This window comes from Hemibagrus wyckioides, linkage group LG03 (genome assembly GCF_019097595.1).
Source record: "Hemibagrus wyckioides isolate EC202008001 linkage group LG03, SWU_Hwy_1.0, whole genome shotgun sequence".
Taxonomy (NCBI): domain Eukaryota; kingdom Metazoa; phylum Chordata; class Actinopteri; order Siluriformes; family Bagridae; genus Hemibagrus; species Hemibagrus wyckioides.
Window position 1 is genome coordinate 79,159 of NC_080712.1, and position 27,947 is coordinate 107,105.

Genomic DNA, 27,947 nt, shown 5'->3' on the forward strand with positions numbered 1-27,947 from the left:
TTTTCTTTTTATTCACAGTGTTCTCAGACTTTCAGGATTTCACTGTTCACCGAGTGTCTCAGTGGATTGAACTGAGTGTTTGAAGCGATGCTGCAGCAGAGCTTAATCAATGCATGAACTAGTGCAGCTTCTGTATCAGACGCTCTGCTGTAGTCAGTCACGTGTTAGATGAATTAGATGAATGCAGCTCATGGCATCCTGAGCATTATTATTTATCAGGTTGTGTTAAATAAATTTATTTACAGTTAATAAATGCTGTATTTTTGACTGGAAGGGTTAAATCTGCCTGCTGCTATCGGTTGCTTCTGTCAGTTACTTCTACCTTCTTATGAAGTAGCTGGATTTAAAATAAACAATAATTCCAAAAGCATTAGTGCTTCTTGCATTGAAGACGCATCGTATATACAATCATGTTTATTTTTTTACAGTAACCTTGTTTAATTTTCATTTTCATTTACTTGAATTTATAATTTTCTGAAAAATAATCGAAGTGCTTTCAGAAACCGAGTCTTGCCTGGTCACATTTAACTTGTAGTGAGGGATTAAAATAAACGTTTAGTGGTTATAAATAAATTTATAACTTTTTATTTTTTAATTTTATGAAGGTGAATTTTACTTTGACAAAGCCATACTTTCCCTTTAGTCAACTCAGTGCATATTGTTGTACTTCTAAACACTATCCACAAAAACATAAGTACAAAAATGCTAATTTATTATATATTTATTTTATTTTATTTTTTTTAAAAAGATGTTTTTTTTGTTTTTTTTTTTGAGTGTGTGTTTGAGCTATATACATGGGATTCAGGATGCAAAAATTAATCCCTGAAGGAGAGATGACGACAAAGTGATGTGTGAAATTAGCAGAAATATCCCTGATTATTTTATTTTATGTAGAAATTTTGAAGCTTGAAGTTCAAGTAACACTTTCTAGTAGATCAAGTGTGACAAAAGCAAGTGAGCAAAGTGTTGCGCTGACCTAAACATTTGTGAAATTCGTAGTTTGAAATACAAATAAAATTAAAAAAAGAAATGGGAAAAAGAAAATGAAGACACCTTGGTATAGTAAATCCTATTGCCAAAAATGTTTTGAGGTATATGACACATAGGTTCTGTACATCATTCATAAACCTTCTCACCACGCATAGAGATTCTCACATTATACGTTTTTAGTAGCACCAAGTAGCACCATTTTACGAATAACCCACAAGAAATTTGACTCTCTTTTACAGTACTAAAATCTAAAATCATTTTAGGAAAAAAAAAAGAGAGAAATTAATTTACTGTACAAATCTCACCTTTTTTTATGATACAACTAGATTACAGTAATGAAAGGATCCCCTTTACAGCAAGCCAGCTGCCTTGGAAACTGAAAATGACCAAAAGGTGGCACTACACCCTGTTCAATAAGGATACGCTAAAACTGCTAAAGACACAAACAATCCCAAACCCGATGCATATGTTTCTAAAACTCATTGCAGACATTTGCGTAGCAGGATTCTTTTGCCTATTCCTGTGCTTTGTCTTGGAAAAAACAAGTTATGTTGATAATGGCTCAATATACAGTAAATATAAAACACGTCTAGTGGACTGTGAAACCATAAAAGCACCAGGTAAATATGCACTTGTAAAAAAAATAATAATATTAATATTATAATAATGGTCATTTTGCAGAATTTGATTGATTTCCAAAACTGAATAAAATCCTGAAAATAATTATCAGAGGGTCAACTAATCATACCCTCATAATTAAAAGTGCTTTAAAAACACTAACAAAATCGTTCCTGTAATTGCTACCAATCATGAAAATAATTGCTTGGTACATGAGAGGTAAAGATAAAGTTTTTGTTTTGTTTTGTTTTTTTAAACTCAAAGTGTACATTTAACACGTTCTTCACTTAGCACCATGAACATGATTAGCCACCGAATCAGTGTTTTACACCAGAATTTTACCTTTAGGTTTACCAAAACTGTAAAATTAAAGCCATTAAAGATATTTCCAGTAATGGACATCCAGATGTTGTGAAGCACCAAAGAAGAAGAACAGTGCGAGTAACAATGCAATAAATAATTTTTTTTTTATGAGGGTCAACCAGTAAAGCTAAACCTTTTTACCTCTTGTTGATCTATTGTACATTTCACATGTTCCCATAGTGTGGATCTGTCTTCTCTTGCCTCACAGAAGCTTCAAGGTCTCTGGGGTTAATACAGCCAGTGGCACTGAGGTCTGAAAAGCAATATTTTAGCACCTTTTAGCACCTTGTCACAATTCCGACACACTGATGATGATGTAAACCTAAGCTGATCCCTACAGGAAGTGGCTGTAAGGCCCAGTGACCTTAGTAAAGGCATAGGGAGCTGAGCTGACATAAGTGTTGGTTGTGAAGGACAGTGACTTTTCAGCAAGCATCTGGACAAAACGTTTGTATGGTGGCTCAGAAGGTTCTGGGTGTTCTTTCTTGACCCTCTTGCCACCACTCTTGACTGGTGTTCCATCTGTGCCATGCTTCTCAGCGTCCTCCTCTTTCTCACGTGCTTTTTCTGCCATCTTGGCCTCCCATAAAGCTAGTCCATGCTTAGCCTCATTCAGGTTCTTGTGCTGGTAGAAAACCAGTGAGATTCGGGTAGGGTGGGTGCGGTCAGGCTTCTTGAGCGGTGTGGTTGCATGTAACTCACGCTTTGCACACTCTATGAGAATTGAGCCATGGCTGGGTGCCACTGCTACACCACCAATCTCTGGATCCAGAAAGTTGTGCTCATTGTCCGACCACGCATCCTCCTCTTCCTCTTGACTTGCGGGCATTGCATTTCCTGGCTCTTGTTTGACCAAAGAGGGTGGGATGTTTCCATTGGGCAGACTCATACCTTGAGTTTGGGTGGGGTTCATGCCTTCCCTGCCTACAGAAGGAAGCACCTGAGGGAAGCTGTTTGCCCCATGGAGATTCATCTCTGGCTTTTGCATACTTAGTGGGTCCATATTTTGAGGGAACAAATGATGATTCTGGACCAGGTAGGGATTAGGGTATCTGCCTAAATGACTAGATTTATTTGCAGCTGCATAGTCCAGGCTTGGGTGAGCTAAATTAGGTCTGGAGATAGCATCTAGAAACTGGACATTAGGTCCCCCATTTGAGCTGTATCCGGGATAGTGTCCCATGGGGTGCATGTTTGGTCTCATGTTACAATTGCCATATCCATTGATGGGCAGGACCGGCTCCCCATAGCGCGGTGGGTAATTCATGCCATACCGCTGCTGAGGGTTGAATTGTTGCTCAGGGTACAGAGATGGTCTTTGCTGTCTGTACATGTCCAGATGCTTTGGATTGGAGTAGTAAGGGTGGTAGTTGTCCAAGGGAATACTCCCATTACACTGGTAACTTGAATAGAGGTTGTTGGGAGTTAGTGCTCCAGGGTAAGGGCTTGGTGGGTTTGACCCATTCATGTAGGAATTGGCGACTGGTAAAGGGGAATGATAAGGGCTGGCTGATCTGGGGGACTGAGAAAACATATTAGGTGGTTTAGAAGTGCTCTGGAGGGATCCTGGTGTGTTGGGGTATCTTGGGTAGTTAGCAGAGGATGTTGAACTGGAGAAAGGCATAGAAGTGCTGGGTTGTGACTGCAGATTCTGCTGGTGAGGCTGGTTTTGGGCAGCTACAGGGTTCTGACCAGGCAGGTGGGGGGCACCCATGTGACTCAGATGTGCACCTGTTGTAAACACAAGTGTTTTCATAAAACTTTGATCTATCAAACTATCGTCCATATAGTAGTTAGCAATGTACCGGCATGCTCAAACTTACTGTCCATGCTTTTGAACTATAAATCCATTATGAGTACAAGAATAAAAAATATCATTCAATTAATTTGTATAACAATGGACATTGTCTCAAAGCAGTTTTACAGGTGTACAGAAACATAGAAAAAAATTAGTTTAAAGTTGAAAATATATATAGACTTATACCTGCTGCAGGTGTGTTATGGCCCACATTGTCACAAGAGCTTTGTTTCTGTTGCTTTGATTGCTGGTTGCTGTCTACCTTGGAATTGGATGTGCTGAGGTTAGAGGTTTTGTTAGCTCCACCTCTTTTGCCCTCTAGTTTCCTTTGCCGGCAGGATTTGGCTGGCTCTGCTAGCATACGGACCTGCCGCCGGAATGTGCTAAGCACCTGGATGGCTCCAGTCCTTGTTTTTTCCAGCTGGGCCTCAGCACTGCCAAACTCATCAGTGGATGCAGGCTTGTACAGTGGTAACACATGCAGTTGTTCATCTTCAGGAATCTTTCCAATCTCACGATTGTCCTCTCGTGTTAGTGTACAGACCTAACATAGCAAGAAAAAGAAGAGACTACTGAGACTACAGATTGAGGAAATGAAGTTCAATGTTATTCATTCTCCATGCTGGATTCAGTTTAATCCAAAAATACTCAACATTAGGACAGCAGTGAATATGAAAAAACACACTGGACACATTAATCACATGTCTATTTATTAATTTGTTGTATTTCTTATTTAGAATAAAATGTGCAATTAAACATCATGCTTTAGATATTTTTCAGAATGCACTCAACTTACCACAGTACTACCTCCTGCCATGTTGTGGAGATCTCTGTGGGCATGGGCACAGAAGTCTAGACACGCTGTGACTCCAGAAAATGGACGGCCTTCTTTGAGACCCAAACGGCAGTCTGGAGCTCTGTGTTCATGCTCCACCTGAGAAAAATATATAATAAATGAATGAATCCATTGTTCATTATTTTTATCTGAAAAAATGGTCTGTAACTTTTGGTTCTGCTTTGAAACATAAAGCATACTGCTACTGTCACATAACTAATCCTATTGTTAACGTCACAGCATTTCTTTTGATGAAGTAATGATTAGATATTTGTTAAAAAAAAGTGTTATGAGATTTTTCAAAAAATGCATTGGGACCCACTGTACCATCGTGCAATGTTGTGACGTACTTGATTGCTATAAGCATCAGGTGCCATTTTCTTATACAGCGGAGCTATGTAAGTAGCAAGGGCCTGAAAATTACTCTCCAGTTTTTCTTCCTGTTAAATAATAAAATCATTTCTGTTAATTCCACAAATGCTTAAAAATATTAGTTATTACTATTTGCCTCTGATTGGCTGAAACGATTGGTCACACCTCTTTGGGATCATCGCCAAGCAATTTGAATTTTCTTGGGATTTTACTCCGGGCAAACTTGCAGCCATTGTAGTACATACTCCAGGAGCATCCAAAGGAAAAGGAAGCACCACAGGCATCAGGGTTTCGACCCTGACATGCACATGTTCTCCTGATAAAGATGCACAGTGCAATAGATTAAGCCAAGAAAAAAATCTAAAAATCATTGCATTATATAATAAGTGATAAGTTGATGCTGTATGCAAAATATTTTTTTATTATAGAAGAGCTGTGAGTTCTACAAAATACTTGGCATTGATCATTAGATAAGAACACTGGTGGGGAAAATAAAAAATGCAGAATAACTTTTAAATGTATCTAAAGAAATAATCACTGGTTCTCCTGGAGAGCTGCATTGCTGCAGAGCTTTCAGATTCCAGAACTGATTGGATGAGGTTCATTAAACTAGAGAAGAAGGTAACAGTGACCACTAGTCAAATGTTGTAATGTAAAAGTGTGAAATTGCCCTTACTCTTCATTGTGTGCACATCTGCGATTAGTCAGGGCACCATGTTTCGTCAGTGTATCACTAAGTTCCATGTAGAGACGGTCGGCCATGGTTGTTGGTATTCCCTCCCATATCACAATTACTACGACAACGCATGATGTTTCACAAGTGTGACCAGCCCGCTCTCGTACCACTACCAGGAGCTTCTCGTCCACATTGGCTCGACGTATTACCTACCAGGCACAAATATATAGAAAATAGCGTGCTAGTACTTTTGGAATGTTGTAGTGGTTATACAAATTGCACATAAGAAACCCAACTTACCCATTTAGCAATGGGGCAACCCTGCGTGCTCTTGCCTTCCTTGCCTGTATATAGCACTTTCTCAATCCTAATAGCACTGCCATTCAGGCCAGACCTTTAAAATATACAAGTTTTAATACATTTGCAAAAATACAAGTAACTAGATAACATGCCATGTTGGTGAAGATTTTGAAGAGGATGTCTCACCTCTTCTCCATCTTTTCTCGGATACCCTTGATATTTGGAGCGGCTCCCAGATGAGTGTAATATGGGCCTTCATCTTTTTCACTGATTTGCTCTGAATGAACAGAACAAAAGATTATAGATAGAATGAGTATCGATAGTTAATTATTTTTTCCATTCTCAATCAGATGGCAACTCTAATGAGGGGTGATAGATAGATAGATAGATAGATAGATAGATAGATAGATAGATAGATAGATAGATAGATAGATAGATGTATTTAGATCATTCTAAAATGAACAAATCTGTATAAATGTGTGCTGTTTTAAACAAACTAAGCCTTACCAACACAATGACAAGGAGGAATCTCATATTGAGTTTTAAGGGGTGTATCCAGCAGGTTTTTGATGGGAGTATCTAGCAGTTTCATGGGTGACTCCAGAAAACACTGCAGCCCTGGCTCTTTTTTGGGAGTAGAAGCAGGAGGTTTACAATGATCCCCCTTAATTCCTTCAATATTGGTAGATAACACTGCCACACCTCCAGCCATCTCCACTTTCACTTTGTTAGGGGACTTGATGGATAGAGACCTTCTCTCAAACACAGGGGAAGGCTGGTACTGTTGTAACTGCTGCTCCATGGTGGCCAGGATGCTCTTATGCTGGCTCTGTGAGCAGGTTGAAGATGGCCTTTCCTGTTTTACTCTCTCCAGCATGCTTGCAGTCAGGGCTTGATCCTGATGCTGTGTTTGTGGAGGTGGCATTTGGATTGGGTCCTCAAATCTTGGGTCATTCTCACGTTTAACAAGCTGCAGGTCAGGTCTAATCATGTTGGGGCTCTGCTGGCAGCTTGGCCTTTCCTGCTTTTGTAATAGATGCATTCGCAGGGCTGCATGCCTCTGGAAGTCCCCTTGTGGACCTGGGCTTGGAAGGGGTCCTCTCTGGAATTGCGAACAGGATTCCTGTGATTCAGCTTTGGGAAACATCTGGGCTGGTATCTGTCTACCATCTGGTACCTGAAGTTGCAATTGTGCATGTGGTGAGTGATGAAAGTCCATGTTTCCGGGCAGCGTATGTTTAACAAGCTGCTGAGAATGTTGGGCACTTGGAGATGGGGTATATCGTCTCTGGGGCTGCTTTTGCATCTCTGCTGCTCCATCAAATCTAAACATGGATGATATGTCATTAGGTGAAGGCTGTGAGTTGCGCTGATCGGGAAAAGGGAGGCTCGGTGGTGCAGGTGGAGTGGATCCATTCTGCACATTACCTATTGTTTTAGGTTGCCTGTATGTTGGGGATGATATTTCTGCCTGTGTGTAGCCTTCCATAGTGTGTGTATGTGGGAGGTTGGAATTCACCTGACCCTGAGCGGGGTTCTGTAACACCATTTTGAGACCCTGTGGATCATGATGCATGATGGTGCTGGCTTGCTGCTGGTGGGCTTCATATTGCTGGTGGGGCTGTGAAGGTAGCTGATGCACAAAGTCAGGAGGTAGTACCTGCCCTAGGTTTTGATCATTTTTGCATAATTGCTCTTGCTGCACTGGGAGGAAAAACTGCTCATTCATATGCTGTTGGGGATGGACATTGTTGATGTGCATGTTGGGCTGTGTGTGCATATCAGAGAGAGTTTTAGGTGTCTGACTCTGGCACTCTGTGGTAGTATTAGGGTGAGATTGTGCAGGAAGCTTATAGCCATTTTCTATGTGACCCTCTTGCTGTTGGTTGAAGGCCTGCATCTGAAAGCTATGGGAGGTGTCAGGATTAAGCAGATCACCCTTGATCAGTCTGGCTGTGTTCTCATTTGAAGGAAGGCCCTTCCACATGTGTGCCTGGTTGGCCTGGTGCTGTGAATTTGGAGTAGAGTTCAAATTGATCCAGCCCATCTGAGTGTCAGAAGCTACATCTCCTCCCTGGTCTGGGGGAGGTGGTTTGTGTTCCAACTCGTTACTCTGTTTTGGAGCTACCTGAACTTTCGCATGAGGAGAAACAGAGACTCCATTGCCCTGCAGGCTGCCATCAGCTGAGCAGGAAACATCTGACTGGTGCGGTTGTATCCCATATTGTAAGTGCTGCTGGCCTGTAACAGTGCTGGGCTTCTGATCAGTGGCGGAGTTTTTGAATGAAGCAAATGTGCCAGCAGCTTCAGCCTGTACTGGCATTGGGTAAGACATGCTTAAACTCACTGGGTTGCTGGCAAAACTGTCTGTGCCATTTTGAGCTTGTGAACCATCACTGATGCCTACTGTTGAGGCCAATCTTGGCCCTTTTCCCAAATCACATTGCGGTTGTTTTTCCAAAGCTTGGAGGTCAGTGAGAGTGTAAGGCAGAGGTTGATGCTGCTCTTCTGCACCAAAATTTCCAGAGTACCCATTCACCATGAACTCTGGATCATAGCCATTCCTGCCATGCACTTCTGATGGTGTCCTGGCAAGTGGCTCAGAGGCAGGCATCTGAGCCAAAATAGAACAACCTGAGGTAACTGAAGGTGAAGAGATAGCCTGCTCATGAAGATTGCTGGTGTTTTGTGTTGTGGGCATATGGTTTGGGTAATACTGAGTTTTCTCAAAGAGGCCACCAGCAGAACCTTCCACTGAAGGTGGAGTTACAGCAGCACCATTGGGCGTTGGCACCTGCTTGTTCCTTGATAATGCAAAGATGTCCCCATTGGGATAATTTTCTCTGTCTGGTACAGGCTTGCTCAGGCCAGGGATTGTGTCTAAACATCCTTCTGTGTCTGTCTCTTTCTGCTCCCATGGACTAGCTGTCTCTGAATTAACACAGAGCTTTTTGGGTTGGGGAAGGGCCACTAATGACTGTTCGTTTAGTGCGTGCTTCACCTCACCATTTATCTTATATAGGCCCTGATCATACATGGTGACTGGGCTAGAACAGTTGTCCCGGGGTCGTTTCACTGGCTTGAAATTGCTCCAACTGGTATCCCCGTTAAGTTGCTGTGGGCTAGTGTCAGGTGACTGGTTTCCATTCTGCAGCTTTGCAGATACCTGGTGGAGGGCACTAAGCTGTGTGTGTATCAGACTTTCTTCCGTCTCATGCCTGGCTTGTTCTGTTTCCATCTGGCCTGCTCTGAGTCCATTCAAAAGTCTCTGCTTCCTGAAAAAAGAAAACAAACATCAGGGTCAGCTCATCTGTCATCAGCTAATCCATGCACTTATGTACTGCATAAGGAGATATTTCACCTCCAGGATCATGCTGCAGCGCGCAAAGCAATACAAACTACACAGTTTTATCACACCCCTGTAGTGTGTTTGTGAGCAAAGGGTGTGTCATGATTTTTTTTTCAACTTCTATGCCTTTAGACATGTGTTTATTATGCAACCTTCATGATCTTTACCTCTCTCTCTCTCTCTCTCTCTCTCTCTCTCTATTTCTTTCCTGAGACAAGGCAATTCAAAGAACCTCATAAAAGCCTTTAAAGGGTCACTGAAGTAAAAATAAAAGGCTCAGACCACATTCTTGGCATACTCAGCATTTTCAGAAACACCCAAAATAACCATCTGATCAGGAAGTCATGTTAGAACAGATGCTGGGTTTTTGTTTTTGAGAATATAAAAACTCATGTGGTTTGGGACGGTGCATTTTGATGCCCCCAAAATGTTATGCTACTTAATAATTTTCCTGCTACTTGCTGCCAAGTGTATAAGCCCAACCTAAACAGAGAAGAATTTATCTGTTGTTTATTGTTGTTATAATATATGGGAACAGAAGGCAGGAAAATAGGGATTGGGAATATTGAGAATTCAGTGGCCTATGAATTATACTAAACTATATTTTATATACTATATTTCTTTGATTTAAGGCTCAACTTTATGGTGCAAAATAAAGTCCAGTCACTTTATCTCGAACATTACAGACTATAGAAACTATAAGTTAATGCACATTAGCAATAACACTGTTGTTTTAGCCTCGCTAGTTAGTGTCTATGGTCATGTTACTTTGTGTAGTAGCAGCAAGCTTGATATATTACTACCACACACACACCTATTTGTTTTTAAAAGCAGAGGCACTGCTGAAATCCCTGAGACACAAAGATTTAATGCAAATGTATATTTTACATTTTTATTTGCTTTTAGCAAACATATATAATATATTGTTTTTTTTTTATTAAAAAACAGAATATTTTTATCCGTCAGAAAACATCAAACTGTTGATAAAATAATTATATTTATTACTTAATTAATTTGTTTATTTATTTATTATTTTTTATGTTTTTATTTTATTTATTCATTCATTTGTAGTTTTTTATTTTTAATACTCATTTTCAGTCGTGACTTTTATTATTGTTAAGTAATTTCAGGGGGAATTACTGTAATTTATCTCATGTAAGTATTTAAACACATTAGAATTAATCCCCACACTGACGACTGAAGTCTGAGTTTTTACAGCACAAGCTCAGAGCGTGGGTTTAAGTACATTTTATTCAGATTAAATGTTAAATCTGGAACAAAGAGACGAGTGTATGAGCGAAAGCCCAGCAAGAGTGTGTGTGTGTTTGCTCCCTTCCCCCTTTTATTCTTGTGCATTACTGAAAGCAGCCATAAATAAATCATCTAGCAGTGGCATTGATTTCAGTCGCTCACAAATGTGATTATTAATGTATGTCATTTCCAAGACATCTGCAAAATAATTAGCGCTCCAAGGCACAGTGATCTGTCTTTGTTATAGCATCTCTCTTCTCTGTCAGCTCTGCTACATTACTTGTCACATCTCTGTAGCTTTATGTTGATTATAGAATACTAGCATGATTCGCCTTATTGTTAGCTATCTGGGTATCAAGCTTGCTAGCATTAATGCGTATTTTGGTAGTTAGTTAAGAAGCCTTTATTTGCCACATATACATTACTGCACAGTGAAATTCTTTCTACACATATCCCATCCTTTGGGGTTGGGGTCAGCAATGATGCAATGGCGCTGGAGCAGGGGAGGTTAGGGGCCTTGCTCAAGGGCCCAGTGGTGGCAGCTTGGCAGTGCTGGGGCTCAAACCCTGATCTTCTGAACAACGACCCAGAGCCTTAACCACTTGAACCACCACTGCCCTTGTTAGCTTATTAGCTCAGCTTAACTATTTAGCTATTAAATTTCTACAGTTAAAATTTAAAATCAGTATTTTATACCAGGCAGTGTGATGTACCAAGAGAACTATAGCACCATGCTATATAGTGTGTCAAAGTATATCACTAGCAAGGAATTTTAGTTAGCTAACATGTCACGACAAAACTGGTGATTGTGTGGCTGTGTCCCAATCCACATATAACTACACCATAGTCACAGGTACTGTATTAGTTACACACACATTAATGTTTCACTGCTTTTCAGGTTTAATTACAAAAAAATATCTCGTCAGAAAAAGGAGAAAAAATTTCATGATGTACACAAGGGTTTAAATGTAAACATGACTGCAAATGGGACTAAATATGAGCTGGAGTGATGCGTTTCTGTTGGCAGGGAAACACTTCAGGATCACACTTAGCTAGATAGCAGATTAGCAAACACACACACACACACACACACACTGGACAGCTGGATGAAACTCAGAACTTGACAGAGGAGATATTTCTTTATGAATCATAGTCCATCTGTAGTGTGTGTGTGTGTATACAGGATTAATATTAATACTCTGAGTGATGCATCTGTTACACACATACTCTGAGTCCATGAGTCGACATGGACAGAACTTAAGCTGCAGGGTTTTTTTGTAAACTCTTTAAAGTAGGTTCCTGTGGTCAGGTGAGACAGTCAGTGTGGCTATAACACTGAGGTGTAGCATGCCTGTAGTATTATTATTAATATTACAGAGATAATGTTATATAAACACTATTAATGAGATACAGATACTGTATGCATCAATACTGTATAATATTATTACTTCTAACAAGAGCTAAATAATGTAATGCAGTATCCACACAGTGGTCAAACTGTCAGTGATACACCACAGTCACCTCTGAAACTATGGGAATGTCCGGGCAGATACATGTGATTGTGCTCTACACCAGCTATAACAGCAACTGAGGAGATTGTGAGAGCCATGAAGGAAAAACCCAAACAAAACAACAGTCAGTGCCAGGTGAAGGTCTCTCAATCCACAGCTGGAAGAAGACTTCCAGGCCAAACCACAAGATGCAAAGCTCTCAATAGCAGTAAGATTCAGAAGATCAAATGTTCTGGAACCAAGATCAAGCTCTACCTAAAGTGACAGAGGAGGAAACGATCTGCTCATGATCCAGTACATGAGATGATCTGTGAAACACGGTGGTGGTGGTGTCATAGCTCAGACTTGAAAGTCCACTTCTGGAACATTCTCACTGATCTTTACTGATCTTGGAGCTCATGATGGTACATGACATCTACAGAACCATTCTGTCTGATATTTTACAAGACAGCCATCCAAAACACTAAAGTTAAGTTGTCTTTATTAGTCACATATACATTACGGCACAGTGAAATTCTTTCTTCACATATCCCATCCTTGTTGGTCGGGGTCAGAGCACAGGGTCAGCCATGATACAGCACCCCTGGAGCAGGGTGGGTTGGAAGCTTAGTCCTGAGGCTTGAACACTGATTTTCCAGTCATCAACCCAGAGAGTTAACCACTTGAGCTAAATATCAGGCAATGAAAGTTCTGATCTGCCATCGTGTCTTCACGTTCTGAACTCACACGTGAACAACAAAAACAAAAACCAGTCCTTTCAGAAGAGAATGTATATCAAGTCAAAATACGTGCCTGGTGCCTTAGGCTCCCTTGTGCCCTTTTTAGTGCACTCCTTAAGGCAGAACACATGCACATGAATCCCCAGAGGGCAGAAACGCTTGCTCCAGTACTCGTGATCAAAAGCCGTATTTCTGAGTGACGAGGACATGTGAAGGGATCCACTTCAGAGTACAGAGTGCGCACTTTATCAAGGGTACAAAGAGGCTGCAGAGACACTAACACACACCAGACGGAGCTGAGTGGAATTGGTTCCAGCTGTTCCAAGCTCAGGGTTTCTGTAAAGAAGTGAAACGGAGAAGCTGCTCAGACGTTCAGCACTCTGTAATCTTTCACAATGACACTCGCATTATTTCCTCTCTGGACCTCATTCGTGCATATTTATGAGACTTTATGAATATTTGTGAACGGAAAATTCCACTTCCTTGTTGTGTTGCAGGTCACAGTGTTGTACAGATACACAATCTCTCACACACACGTCATGCTAAAGCACTAACTCTTCTCTGTAACAAACCCTGACATGACTCGCTGCTCACACACAGTGCATTATGGTAATACACACACACCGTGTGGATACTTCGACACCCATTACCCTCCATGTCACCCTGCACTTCATACCTCTGTGTTACACAATCACACAGAATGATGACATCACAGTCATGTGTCCTTCACTGGAGTCTCACTTTCACCTGCTGCAGTTCACGATGACATCATCAGCGCTCTGTAAACACTGTGCTGTGCTGCACGCGTGTTTATACACCTTATATTTCTACCTCTGCCTGTGTGTTTGTGTGTTTGTGTGTGTGTGTGTGTGTGTTTGTGTTTGTGTAAGAGAGAGAGAGAGACGTTAATGTACACACTTGCTCAGAATATCACAGTTTACTGTCACACTCCGCTCCGGGGTTTAGTGGCAGCTGAGCAGTGTAGAGCAGATCACACACACACACACACACACACACACAGACAAAATATCTCTCAGAGTGGATAACAAAGCAGCTGACACACACAGAGAGGCACACACACACACAGCTTGTAATAATAGACAATAGGAACTGCATGCTTTTCTCTGAAGACCAAGATCTTAATTTTTTTTAAAATAAATACACATTTATTTATGTTTTTAATATTACTGACCACACTTTGCATTAAACACAGTTAAATGTGTGTGTGTGTAACATTTCTTAAGCCTGAGTGAAGGGCAGGACATACTCCAGTTGTGTGTTTTAACACACACACGCATCACAGCAGCTGCAGCTAAAACGTGATGGAGGTATTTAAGCTACAGGACACACGTGTCTGAGTGTGTGTGTGTGTTTGTATATGTGCGTGCAAGCGTGTGTGTGATCCATAAATTTTGTTGTGAGCTGCTTGGCTCCAGAATGATCTTGAGTGTTCGTTTCCTCCATGCAGCAGCTGAGTGTGTGTGTGTGTGTGTGTGTGTGTGAGAGACAGAGAATACAGTGGTGGTGATACACCTTGGCCTGCATCTATGAGCAACAGAACAGCATGAGGCACATGTGAAGTTAATAACAGAGCATCAGTTTTGTCCAGTGTGCTTGTCTGTGATCACATGACCCACTCACCAATCCAAACTGGTTGCTATGGAAACACAGATGCTAAACATAACTAGGCTAGGTAGCTAATGAGGTAGTTTATTATACAGTAACCATCCAGAACGTTAACATTTATCTCAAATGTTTCATTCAGTTAGTACGAATCTGTGTTAGAACAGTGTGTTCTTATTGGCTGAGAGCAGTACAGTGTGTTCTTATTGGCTGAGAGCAGTACAGTGTGTTCTTATTGGCTGAGAGCAGTACAGTGTGTTCTTATTGGCTGAGAGCAGTACAGTGTGTCCTTATTGGCTGAGAGCAGTACAGTGCGTTCTGATTGGCTAAGAGCAGTACAGTGCGTTCTGATTGGCTGAAAGCAGTACAGTGTATTATGATTGGCTGAGAGCAGTACAGTGTGTTCTTATTGGCTGAGAGCAGTACAGTGCGTTCTGATTGGCTAAGAGCAGTACAGTGCGTTCTGATTGGCTGAGAGCAGTACAATGTGTTCTTAGTGGCTGAGAGCAGTACAGTGTGTTCTTATTGGCTGAGAGCAGTACAGTGTGTTCTTATTGGCTGAGAGCAGTATAGTGTGTTCTTATTGGCTGAGAGCAGTACAGTGTGTTGTTAGTGGCTGAGAGCAGTACAATGTGTTAGTGGCTGAGAGCAGTACAGTGCGTTCTGATTGGCTGAAAGCAGTACAGTGTATTATGATTGGCTGAGAGCAGTACAGTGTGTTCTTATTGGCTGAGAGCAGTACAGTGTGTTCTTATTGGCTGAGAGCAGTACAGTGTGTCCTTATTGGCTGAGAGCAGTATAGTGTGTTCTTATTGGCTGAGAGCAGTACAGTGTGTTGTTAGTGGCTGAGAGCAGTACAGTGCGTTCTGATTGGCTGAAAGCAGTACAGTGTATTATGATTGGCTGAGAGCAGTACAGTGTGTTCTTATTGGCTGAGAGCAGTATAGTGTGTTCTTATTGGCTGAGAGCAGTACAGTGCGTTCTGATTGGCTAAGAGCAGTACAATGCGTTCTGATTGGCTGAGAGCAGTACAATGTGTTCTTAGTGGCTGAGAGCAGTACAGTGCGTTCTGATTGGCTGAGAGCAGTACAGTGTATTCTGATTGGCTGAGAGCAGTACAGTGCGTTCTGATTGGCTGAGAGCAGTACTATGTTTATTGATCACATGATTAATATACAGTGAGGGAAAAAATTATTTGATCTCCTGCTGATTTTGTATGTTTGCCCACTGACAAAGAAATGATCAGTCTGTAATTTTAATGGTAGGTTTATCTGAACAGTGAGAGACAGAATAACAACAAAAAAATCCAGAAAAACACATTTCAGAAAAGTTCTACATTGATTTGCATTTTAATGAGTGAAATAAATATTTGACCCCTTATAAATCAGAAAGATCAGTCAGATTCCAAACTCTCCATCATGGCCAAGACCAAAGAGCTGTCCATGGATGTCAGGGACAAGATTGTAGACCTACACAAGGCTGGAATGAGCTACAAGACCATCGCCAAGCAGCTTGGTGAGAAGGTGACAACAGTTGGTGCGATTATTCCCAAATGGAAGAAACACAAAAGGACTGTCGATCTTCCTCGGTCTGGGGCTCCATGCAAGATCTCACCTCATGGAGTTTCAATGATCATGAGAACGGCGAGGAATCGGCCCAGAATTACACTGGAGGATTTTGTCAATGATCTCAAGGCAGCTGGGACCACAGTCACCAAGAAAACAATTGGTAACACACTACGCCGTGAAAGACTGAAATCCAGTAGCGCCCGCAAGGTCCCCCTGCTAAAGAAAGCACATGTACAGGACCATCTGAAGTTTTGCCAGTGAACATCTGAATGATTCAGAGGAGAACTGGGTGAAAGTGTTGTGGTCAAATGAGACCAAAATCCAGCTCTTTGGCATCAACTCAACTCGCCGTGTTTGGAGGAGGAGGAATGCTGCCTATGACCCCAAGTACACCATCCCCAGGTGACAGGACAACTGCACCGCATCAAAGGGACGATGGACGGAGCCATGTACCGTTAAATCTTGGATGAGAACCTCCTTCCCTCAGCCAGGGCATTGAAAATGTGTCGTGGATGGATATTCCAGCCTGACAATGACCCAAAACACACGGCCAAGGAGTGGTTCAAAAAGAAGCACATTAAGGTCCTGTAGTGGCCTAGCCAGTCTCCAGACCTTAATCCCATAGAAAATCTGTGGAGGGAGCTGAAGGGTCAGCCACAAATCCTTAATGACCTGGAGAGGATCTGCAAAGAGGATTGGGCCCAAATTCCTTGAGATGTGAGATGTGTGCAAACCTGGTGGCCAACTACAAGAAATGTCTGATGTCTGTGATTGCCAACAAGGGTTTGGCACCAAGTACTAAGTCATGTTTTGCAAAGGGATCAAATACTTATTTCACTCAATAAAATGCAAATCAATGTAGAACTTTTCTGAAATGTGTTTTTCTGGATTTTTTTGTTGTTATTCTGTCTCTCACTGTTCAGATAAACCGACTATTAAAATTACAGACTGGTCATTTCTTTGTCAGTGGGCAAACATACAAAATCAGCAGGGGATCAAATCATTTTTCCCTCACTGTAGATCCAGTTCACTCCTCCTGTCTCTCTCTCTCTCTCTCCCTCCCTCCCTCCCTCCCTCTGTGTGTCTCTCTATCAGATGATGATGTGTGTAGATGGATGAATAAAGAATAAAGTGGTTACCATGGCAACAGTGCTGCCTGAAAGTAACGCACTTGCTAAGTCTAGGTCACTTTATTTAGCAACTACACTGAGGGAAAAAGGGGAAGTGGGGGGATGGGCAGAGAGGAAATGGATTGTTTTTGTGTAGTGGTCATTGCCATGATATCAGATGACATGCTGCACTGTGCATGTGCTCACAGACCACCGCTTCATTAGACACTTCATCACACACACAGGCTGACCAGCGGTTAAACACACCATCTCTGTTCCAAACCAATGTCAGTGTAACCAGCTTGTGGAGCGTATTGTTTATCATAAACTGCATGCTAACATGCTTCACTTTCAGCCACCACACCAAAGCTCACCTGCGGCTCTGTCTCAAACCACAGTCTGTCTTTGAACCTGTCGTAGTATTTAGTAGGGTAGTATTGTGGTCTGGAACACATTCAGTTACGCTGTAATTTATAAACACAGTCATGGGCTGCATCCCAAACCGCATACTTCTGTAAGTTCTAACACAGTGAGTAAATAGTGCACTACTTACTGTGGTACAGTGCGATAATACTCTAGCTGACATCACAAGAAAGTTTGCCTTCAGCTCTGTCCTAAACCACAGATTCTCTCTCAAATTGTACATTACTTTGCGAGAGATCCGTTAATGTTTTAAAACACAGCCTTTCAGAGAGACTGTAACACACATTACATCATTAACCCACCACGTGTAGTACACATACTAGCGTGTCACTTGGACTCTCTCTTCACAGCAGGAGTTTTTTGATTAGTTCTATATAATTTGGGACACAGCCACAGGGACAGACTGAGTCGCATTAATCACACAGACATGGGCTGCTTCTCAAACTGCTGTGTAAATTAGTCACTGTGTTCACTATTCATCAAACAATACCTGTTGGGTAAGTAACCATGTTACCAGACCTGTTACAATGACAACTCTACTCTGCCCGTCACCACATTACTGCAGTTAATAATACGACTCTGCAGATCTTAGCTCTACTGTGTGTGTGTGTGTCACTGACCCTGTTTCCGCAGGTTTCAGGGATCTGATGTACCCTAAACCCCTAATCATCAATCCCCTAATCTTAATGGAGCACTTCTTTAAAGATCAGTGTTTCTTATTAAAGATAAAACACTTTTTTTATGTATGCTGCACTTCCATGGCTTGTGATGGAGCTCTGAGTGGACGATTAGCATCTGTGTGGATTTTTTGTTTCGCACCAGCTCCTGAGGTAGTCCAGAATTTGCATTGTGGTTGCTATGGCAACAAGCGGCATGGGTTTGTTTTGTTCACGTTCCTGTTCTATTTGCAGTTGTGGGTTATTAACCATTATCACCATTTATAACGCAGTTCTCTGCTTATAAACTTGAAGCAGATTGTTCTTATTAAAATGTCATTATTCAATTCCTCTTTTACAGCAGACTGTAGCAGCCTTGTGTCACGCTCGCAAAACACAGACAGAGAGGATATTTCAAATAAAAGCTGTTTTTGAGCTTGAAACACTGCAGAGTTCATGCTGTATGTTGCAGTATATATATATGTGTGTGTGTGTGTGTGTGTGAGATGTGATGTGATGTGAGTAAGACATGGAGGGAGTGAAACAGGGAGGGAGGGAGACAGGGAGTGAGACAGGAAGAGCATAAGACAGGGAAGGAGTGAGACAGACAGGGAGGGAGTGAAACAGGCAGGCATGTATCCCCCTGTATCTGGGAGTCACCTCCTGATTCAGTAACACATTTTCAAGGAAATGACACACATTGAGAAAAGTGTGTGTGTGTGTGTGTGAGTTCTGACTCACAAACATCAGTCTGATATGATAATCACCCCTCTGTGTGTGTCAGCTATACTAATGGCTATGCTTCGCTAACTCAGTGAGAGACGTTGATTTTCTTGGCGTGAGCTGAATTACGGCCCATGGAATTCTGGAATTGTGTTTGTAAACACAGAAGCCATGTGCGTGCACACACACACACAATACACCTTCACTGAATCATCCAACCTGGGATTCTGGAACAGTCTGGTGTATGGATTCTTTATCCAGATTGACCTGTGTCATTACGATGGACACAGTCCTGCTTGGTGTTCATCTCGACCTCAGACTCACACAGAACACACTACAGTCTGCACACAGGATCACCAGGTACTACATCCAACCACCAGGTTACTGAACACGCGTGCACACACACACACACGCACACCTGGTCTTAGTTTACCTGTCACTAACCTATATCATCTCAGTCCACACACTTCACACTTTGTGAAGTTGCTGCTCAATCTCCTATCAGAGTTCTCACTCATGCTTTTTTATCTGGTGTGATTTCTGATTTTTTGGTTCTTTACTAACTTCAATAAAGCTGCCAGACAAGTACACCTGATGATACAGAGCAGTGTAGCGTACACCTGATGATACAGAGCAGTGTAGCGTACACCTGATGATACAGAGCAGTGTAGCGTACACCTGATGATACAGAGCAGTGTAGCGTACACCTGATGATACAGAGCAGTGTAGCACTGATGTTTACATCTGCCTGCACAGATAGAACAGCATTAATGATGCTCTGTACACTACAGTGTTCCATTCTGTTGCATCACAGTGTAGCTCTTACTGCCTGAGTGACTCACTGTGAATGGTGGGGGGGGGGGTGGCAGCAGAGGAATTGATCCCAACCTGTTTGACAGCATCCTCATTCACTCACTCACTCACTCACTCACACACTCACACACACACACACACACACACACACCCTGTAGATGTGGTCAGGTGACAGTTATGGGCGGGATTATGTTATCATCATGATACTCCAGGAAACAAAATACTTTTTATCTGTGTGCTTAAAAAGACTTAATAATCATGATATGAGTGTGTAATATGCAGTTATTACAAGGCAGCTCATTACAAGATCATTTTTTTCTTTTTTATTGCTTCTTTCACTTTTTCACAGACAATCTAACTGTAAGCATTTATTCATCTGTCTGTCTGTCTGTGCCTGTCTATCTCAGATTGTCTGTTTCTCAGACTGTCTGTCTCTCAAACTGTCTGTCTGCCTACCTCTCTGTCTGACTTCCTGTGTGTCTGACTGCCTGTCTTTCTGACTGTCTGTCTGTCTGTCTGCCTGTCTCTCTGTCTGACTGCCTGTGTGTCTGACTGCCTGTCTTTCTGACTGTCTGTCTGTCTCTCTGACTGTCTGTCTCTCTGTCTGCATATCTGTCTCTCTGTCTATCTGTCTGTCTTTCTGTCTGTCTGTCTATCTGTCTATTCATGATGGTGATGAATAACTGTGAAGTAGTAGGCCCTAAAAGTGATGCTCCTACTGCTCTTTTTATTGGGTTCTCACTAGCGTTAGCATTAGCCATAGCTCAATGAAGTTGCAGTGTGATCTGTTATCTTAGCATTAGCAGTAATGATGCCTCATTAGGTTGTTATTGTAAAGCACAGTGGGAGAATACACAGAGCTCAATGCTCAAACAGGAAAAGATTCCATAGAACAACAGCTCATTAATATGCAAATTCTGATTTGCAAATGCTAACGGGCCCAGTGTAACATACACACACACACACACTATTCCTTTTTAAATAGCTCTATAATTAAGAAGTAATTACAGCAGTATAAGAAATAAATGCACTAATGTACTGATGTATAATATACTTATACTGTAATGCACTAATAATTTCACAGTGTGACAGATCATAACATAAACATTAGTTACACACTAAAGTACGGCTCAAAGTGCACTCATAAACACTACATAGTGAGATACGCCTTATAACAGTCATATAAACAACAGACAGAAGCTACATAATGCAGTATTTCTGTATACACCACACTGGTCACATGCTCCGGTTTAAGCTCTGTTTACACTATACATGTGTTATTACACTCAATGAAGCAGTAATGGATGCGCTACATAATACATTAACACACACACAAGAACAGGCTTACAAACAATTCACTGTGCACTAATACACACTAACAATGCTATAAATATATAATACTATAAATACACTACATAGCAGTCGTGTAGCTATGGGTGGGCCTGGGTGGTCCCTGACCTGTCAGTCAGGCCCACCCAGTCAGTTGCTTGCTACATAAAAGATTGCTTTGACTACAGCGATGGCTGGATGCCTTTATACATGCCTTTGTCCGTATTAGGTTTTTTTAGCATGTTATATGTTACTTCTATGAGTCAATTTTCGTACTTTCTGCACGAGAGCGCCCTCCGGTTTCAAGGGTGAATGAAACGCCATACACTCATCCCGCCCCTATCCCTCCACACCAAGCACATTTCACAGAGGGTCACCAAAGTTTAGTTGCACGTTAAACTATAATAAAGCAGAGCAACTTACTAAAGTTTGTGTCAAAAAGTCGTTGTGTGCAGCCGGAGGAGGAGATATGTTCAGGATATTCAGGAGCCATCAAGCTCGAGTAGTAAGGAGCTCTGCTAGTGTTCCTTCACCTTTTACTCCATCACCAGCAGCACTTTATTCTCCAGCGTGTACCTCCCCTACACACCAGTGTAAAAGTAAGCCAATCAACATTTTCCTACTATTTAGTTGTATAGTCATTGTTGTTCGTTTCATGTGGTTTATACGGCCGTTGAGCCAAATATCTGACAGTTTACATACTGTCCTGCTGATTTGATAATGGTGTTGCGGCGCGTCTGTGGTGTAGCCACCATGCTCATGCTGTTCTTATCATTATGTTCTTAACACTGCTTACGATGACATACAGGCTAATGCTCTGATTAAACGGTGGTTTGCATTCAAGCAGGTGTAGATGTGTTGGTTTATTTTGATAAAAGATGCAATTTAGGCTAGGCCCACCCAAGTTTCTCTGAGCCCACCCACATTGTGATTCCTGGCTACGCTACTGCTACATAGTGCACTAATAAGCTATGAATAAACTACATAGTGTAGTATTAAGCTGTGAATACACTACATAGTGCGCTAATACACTATAATTACACTACATAGTGCACTAATACACTATAAATACACTACATAGTGCACTAATACACTATGAATACACTACATAGTGCACTAATACACAAACACATTATAGTGCACTAATACATTATAAATACACTACATAGTGCAATAATACACAATAAATACACTAAAGTGCACTAATACACTATAAATCCACTACATAGTGCACTAATACACTATAAATACACTATAGTGCACTAATACACTATAAACACACTATATAGTGCACTAATACACTATAAATACACTATATAGTGCACTAATACACTATACATACACTATATAGTGCACTAATACACTATAAACACACTACATAGTCCACTAATACACTATAAATACACTACATAGTGCACTAATACACTATACATACACTATATAGTGCACTAATACACTATAAACACACTACCTAGTCCACTAATACACTATAAATACACTACATAGTGCACTAATACACTATAAACACACTACCTAGTCCACTAATACACTATAAATACACTACATAGTGCACTAATACACTATAAATACACTTCATAATGCACTAATACACTATAAACACACTATAGCACCCTAATACACTATAAACACACTACATAGTGCACTAATACACTATAAACACACTACATAGTGCACTAATACACTATAAATACACTACATAGTGCACTAATACACTATAAACACACTACATAGTGCACTAATACACTATAAACACACTACATAGTGCACTAATACACAAAAAACACACTAAATAGTGCACTAATACACTATAAACACAATATATAGTGCACTAATACACTATAAACACACTACATAGTGCACTAATACACTATAAACACACTACATAGTGCACTAATACACTATAAACACACTACATAGTGCACTAATACACTATAAATACACTAAATAGTGCACTAATACACTATAAACACACTACATAGTGCACTAATACACTATAAACACACTACATAGTGCACTAATACACTATAAATACACTAAATAGTGCACTAATACACTATAAACACACTACATAGTGCACTAATACACTATAAACACACTATAGCACCCTAATACACTATAAACACACTACATAGTGCACTAATACACTATAAATACACTACATAGTGCACTAATACACTATAAACACACTACATAGTGCACTAATACACTATAAACACACTACATAGTGCACTAATACACTATAAATACACTACATAGTGCACTAATACACTATAAACACACTATAGTGCACTAATACACTATAAACACACTATAGCACCCTAATACACTATAAACACACTACTTAGTGCACTAATACACTATAAACACACTACATAGTGCACTAATACACTATAAATACAATACATAGTGCACTAATACACTATAAACACACTATAGCACCTTAATACACTATAAACACACTATAGCACCCTAATACACTATAAACACACTACATAGTGCACTAATACACTATAAACACACTACATAGTGCAATAATACACTTTAAACACACTATATAGTGCACTAATACACTATAAACACACTACATAGTGCACTAATACACTATAAATACACTACATAATACACTAATACACTATAAACACACTATAGCACCCTAATACACTATAAACACACTACATAGTGCACTAATACACTATAAACACACTACATAGTGCAATAATACACTATAAACACACTATATAGTGCACTAATACACTATAAACACACTACATAGTGCACTAATACACTTTAAACACACTATATAGTGCACTAATACACTATAAACACACTACATAGTGCACTAATACACTATAAATACACTACATAATACACTAATACACTATAAACACACTATAGCACCCTAATACACTATAAACACACTACATAGTGCACTAATACACTATAAACACACTACATAGTGCATTAATACACTATAAACACACTACATAGTGCACTAATACACTATAAACACACTAAATAGTGCACTAATACACTATAAACACACTACATAGTGCACTAATACACAATAAATACACTAAATAGTGCACTAATACACTATAAACACACTACATAGTGCAATAATACACTTTAAACACACTATATAGTGCACTAATACACTATAAACACACTACATAGTGCACTAATACACTATAAACACACTATAGCACCCTAATACACTATAAACACACTACATAGTGCACTAATACACTATAAACACACTACATAGTGCACTAATACACTATAAACACACTAAATTGTGCACTAATACACTATAAACACACTACATAGTGCACTAATACACTATAAATACACTAAATAGTGCACTAATACACTATAAACACACTACATAGTGCACTAATACACTATAAACACACTATAGCACCCTAATACACTATAAACACACTACATAGTGCACTAATACACTATAAATACACTACATAGTGCACTAACACACTATAAACACACTACATAGTGCACTAATACACTATAAACACACTACATAGTGCACTAATACACTATAAATACACTACATAGTGCACTAATACACTATAAACACACTATAGTGCACTAATACACTATAAACACACTATAGCACCCTAATACACTATAAACACACTACATAGTGCACTAATACACTATAAACACACTACATAGTGCACTAATACACTATAAATACAATATATAGTGCACTAATACACTATAAACACACTATAGCACCCTAATACACTATAAACACACTATAGCACCCTAATACACTATAAACACACTATAGTGCACTAATACACTATAAACACACTATAGCACCCTAATACACTATAAACACACTACATAGTGCACTAATACACTATAAACACACTACATAGTGCACTAATACACTATAAATACAATACATAGTGCACTAATACACTATAAACACACTACATAGTGCAATAATACACTTTAAACACACTATATAGTGCACTAATACACTATAAACACACTACATAGTGCTCTAATACACTATAAATACACTACATAGTGCACTAATACACTATAAATACTCTACATAGTGCACTAGTACACTATAAATACACTACATAGTGCACTAATACACTATAAATACTCTACATAGTGCACTAGTACACTATAAATACACTACATAGTGCACTAATGCACTATAAATACTCTACATAGTGCACTAGTACACTATAAATACACTACATAGTGCACTAATACACTATAAATACTCTACATAGTGCACTAGTACACTATAAATACACTACATAGTGCACTAATACACTATAAACACACTATAGTGCACTAATACACTATAAATACTCTACATAGTGCACTAATACACTATAAATACTCTACATAGTGCACTAGTACACTATAAATACACTATATACTGCACTAATAAACACATATACACTATTAAAACATTATATAAAACATTATACATTATGACTGGTCTAACACTCTACATAGCACACTGCCACACTCTGTGTACATAATAATAAACTATCACTACACTAATACACTATAAATACAACACACCTTTCACTAATAGAAATGTTATGTTTCCGTGTAATGAATGTGTTATTATATGTAATGTAACCGATATTACACACACACTGACACAGACACTGACACACACACTGACACAGACACTGACACTGACAGACACTGACATACACACACTGACACAGACACTGACACACACACACTGACACACACACACACTGACACTGACACACACACACTGACACACACACTGACACACACACACAGACACTGACACACACACTGACACAGACACTGACACACACACACTGACACAGACACTGACACACACTGACACACACACAGACACTGACACACACACACTGACACAGACACTGACACACACACACTGACACAGACACTGACACACACACACAGACACTGACACACAGACACTGACACAGACACTGACACACACACACTGACACAGACACTGACACACACACACTGACACACACACAGACACTGACACACACACTGACACACACACTCTGACACACACACACAGACACTGACACACACACTGACACACACACTCTGACACACACACACAGACACTGACACACACACACTGACACACACACAGACACTGACACACACACACAGACACTGACACACACACTGACACAGACACTGACACACACACAGACACTGACAGACACTGACACACACACTGACACAGACACTGACACTGACACACACACTGACACAGACACTGACACACACACAGACACTGACACACACACAGACACTGACACACACACTGACACAGACACTGACACACACACTGACACAGACACTGACACTGACACACACACTAACACAGACACAGACACTGACACACACACTGTGTGCTGTAATTTAAACCCCTCCTAGGCTAATGGAGCAGTGGGGTAAGGTTTCATGAGTCTGCACTCGTTTACCCCTGTAGTTTAGTCCTTATGTCTTTCCCTCTCTTTCCTCTTTGTGTTTTCCTGTCACTCGACATTCCAGGATTCTGGACATACACAACAACAACAACAACAAAGACACACACATACACACACACTGACACACACACACACTGACACTGCAGACACACCAGAACTTTTTGTGTAAATTCACTTCAACATTTAATTCTCTAGATCTAAAATGAGATCTTCTATAAACACGAGCACAGCACAAAAGATCAGACTCAGCATGTTATAAACATGACACAGGGTGCTAATAAATTCCCTAAGTAGTGCATATGTACATAACCAAATAAACAAGTGTGTGTTTAGAACTGGATTTTGTGCTTTAGCTACTCACAGTGTGTTTGGTAAATAAAAGCTCAGCAGCAGCCTTTCAAAGGTCACACACAAACACACACACACATTCCTAAAGCAGAGGAGTGTCCACAAAGGAAAAGAACCAGCACTGTGTGTGTGTGTGTGTGTGTGCGTGTGTGTGTGTGTGAGGCCAAAAAAAGCCTGATACTCTCAGACAGACAGAGAGAGTGAGAGAGAGAGAGAGAGAGAGAGAGAGAGAAATGTCAGCCATGTTGGTTAAAATGTTATCTGATCTCCTCCCAGCTCTCGGATCGAGACAGACGTCAGTTGTGAAAAGGAAACATAAAGAAATCTATGAAGAGGAACCGGTTCTTCCTCACCTTTTTTCCCCTTGTTCCCTCCGAGTGCCGTAAAAGCGTTCTAGATCCTAACCAGGTCCTACAGGGCCGCCATCTTGCTTCCTTCTGTCCTCGATGAAAGAGACTGTCCTCCGTTTCAATATTCATGGGCTGCTCTGACGTCCGCTCTCATCACACACACGCACACACACACACACACACGCTCAGATGCACACACACTCAGACGCGCTCACGCAACCCAGAGCACGTCGACGACGCCTGCATCCATGCACCAGCGCGTGTGTGTGTGAGTGTATAAAGTGTGTGTCAGGGTGAAGGTGGCTGAAGATTGGAGACTACAAACAGCAGAAATATCTCTCTGTCTCTATCTCGGCTGAACCTCCAGCACACAAAGGGCCGAGTTTCTGCTCCCTCTTTCCCTCCTTCCCTCGCTCCCTCCCTCTTTTTTTTTTAGCTGTACACAATAGTGCACACTACTTAGGCTGCCTGGAAGCAACGGAGTGGATTATACAGCTTGGCGGAGGAGGGGGAATCCCTCAGTGCTGAAGTCAGACTGAAAACACACACAGAGTTAGACTTTGACACACACACACACACATACACACACACACCATCCCCCAACTGCAGCCAGGAAATGGAGTGACTCAGTAAGAGTGAAGACACTGTCTCTCTCTCTCTCTCTCTCTCTCTCTCTCGCTCTGTGTATGTCT

At 40.7% G+C, this 27,947-nt stretch overlaps 1 protein-coding gene across 1 annotated transcript; it reads right to left on the reverse strand.

The window, feature by feature from the left end:
* tet2 (tet methylcytosine dioxygenase 2) lies at positions 1 to 27,666 on the reverse strand. Its single transcript, XM_058386724.1, has 10 exons — positions 27,259 to 27,666; positions 6,460 to 9,227; positions 6,139 to 6,229; positions 5,953 to 6,046; positions 5,653 to 5,861; positions 5,142 to 5,292; positions 4,955 to 5,044; positions 4,566 to 4,703; positions 3,956 to 4,313; positions 1 to 3,702 (listed from the first exon to the last, which is right to left on the reverse strand). The coding sequence occupies exons 2-10, from the start codon at positions 9,188 to 9,190 to the stop codon at positions 2,306 to 2,308; spliced, it is 5,259 nt and encodes a 1,752-aa protein (XP_058242707.1). The 5' UTR covers positions 9,191 to 9,227; positions 27,259 to 27,666; the 3' UTR covers positions 1 to 2,305.
* Between the last annotated feature and the right edge of the window lie 281 nt (positions 27,667 to 27,947).

Excerpts from the sequence above, each read along its gene's own strand:
- tet2 (XM_058386724.1), bottom strand. The coding sequence starts at position 9,190 with ATGGAAACAGAACAAGCCAGGCATGAGACGGAAGAAAGTCTGATACAC. Across the intron at positions 4,314-4,565 it reads TGGCAGGAGGTAGTACTGTG|GTCTGTACACTAACACGAGA; the intron begins GTAAGTTGAGTG and ends TTGCTATGTTAG. Across the intron at positions 3,703-3,955 it reads CCATAACACACCTGCAGCAG|GTGCACATCTGAGTCACATG; the intron begins GTATAAGTCTAT and ends TGTTTACAACAG.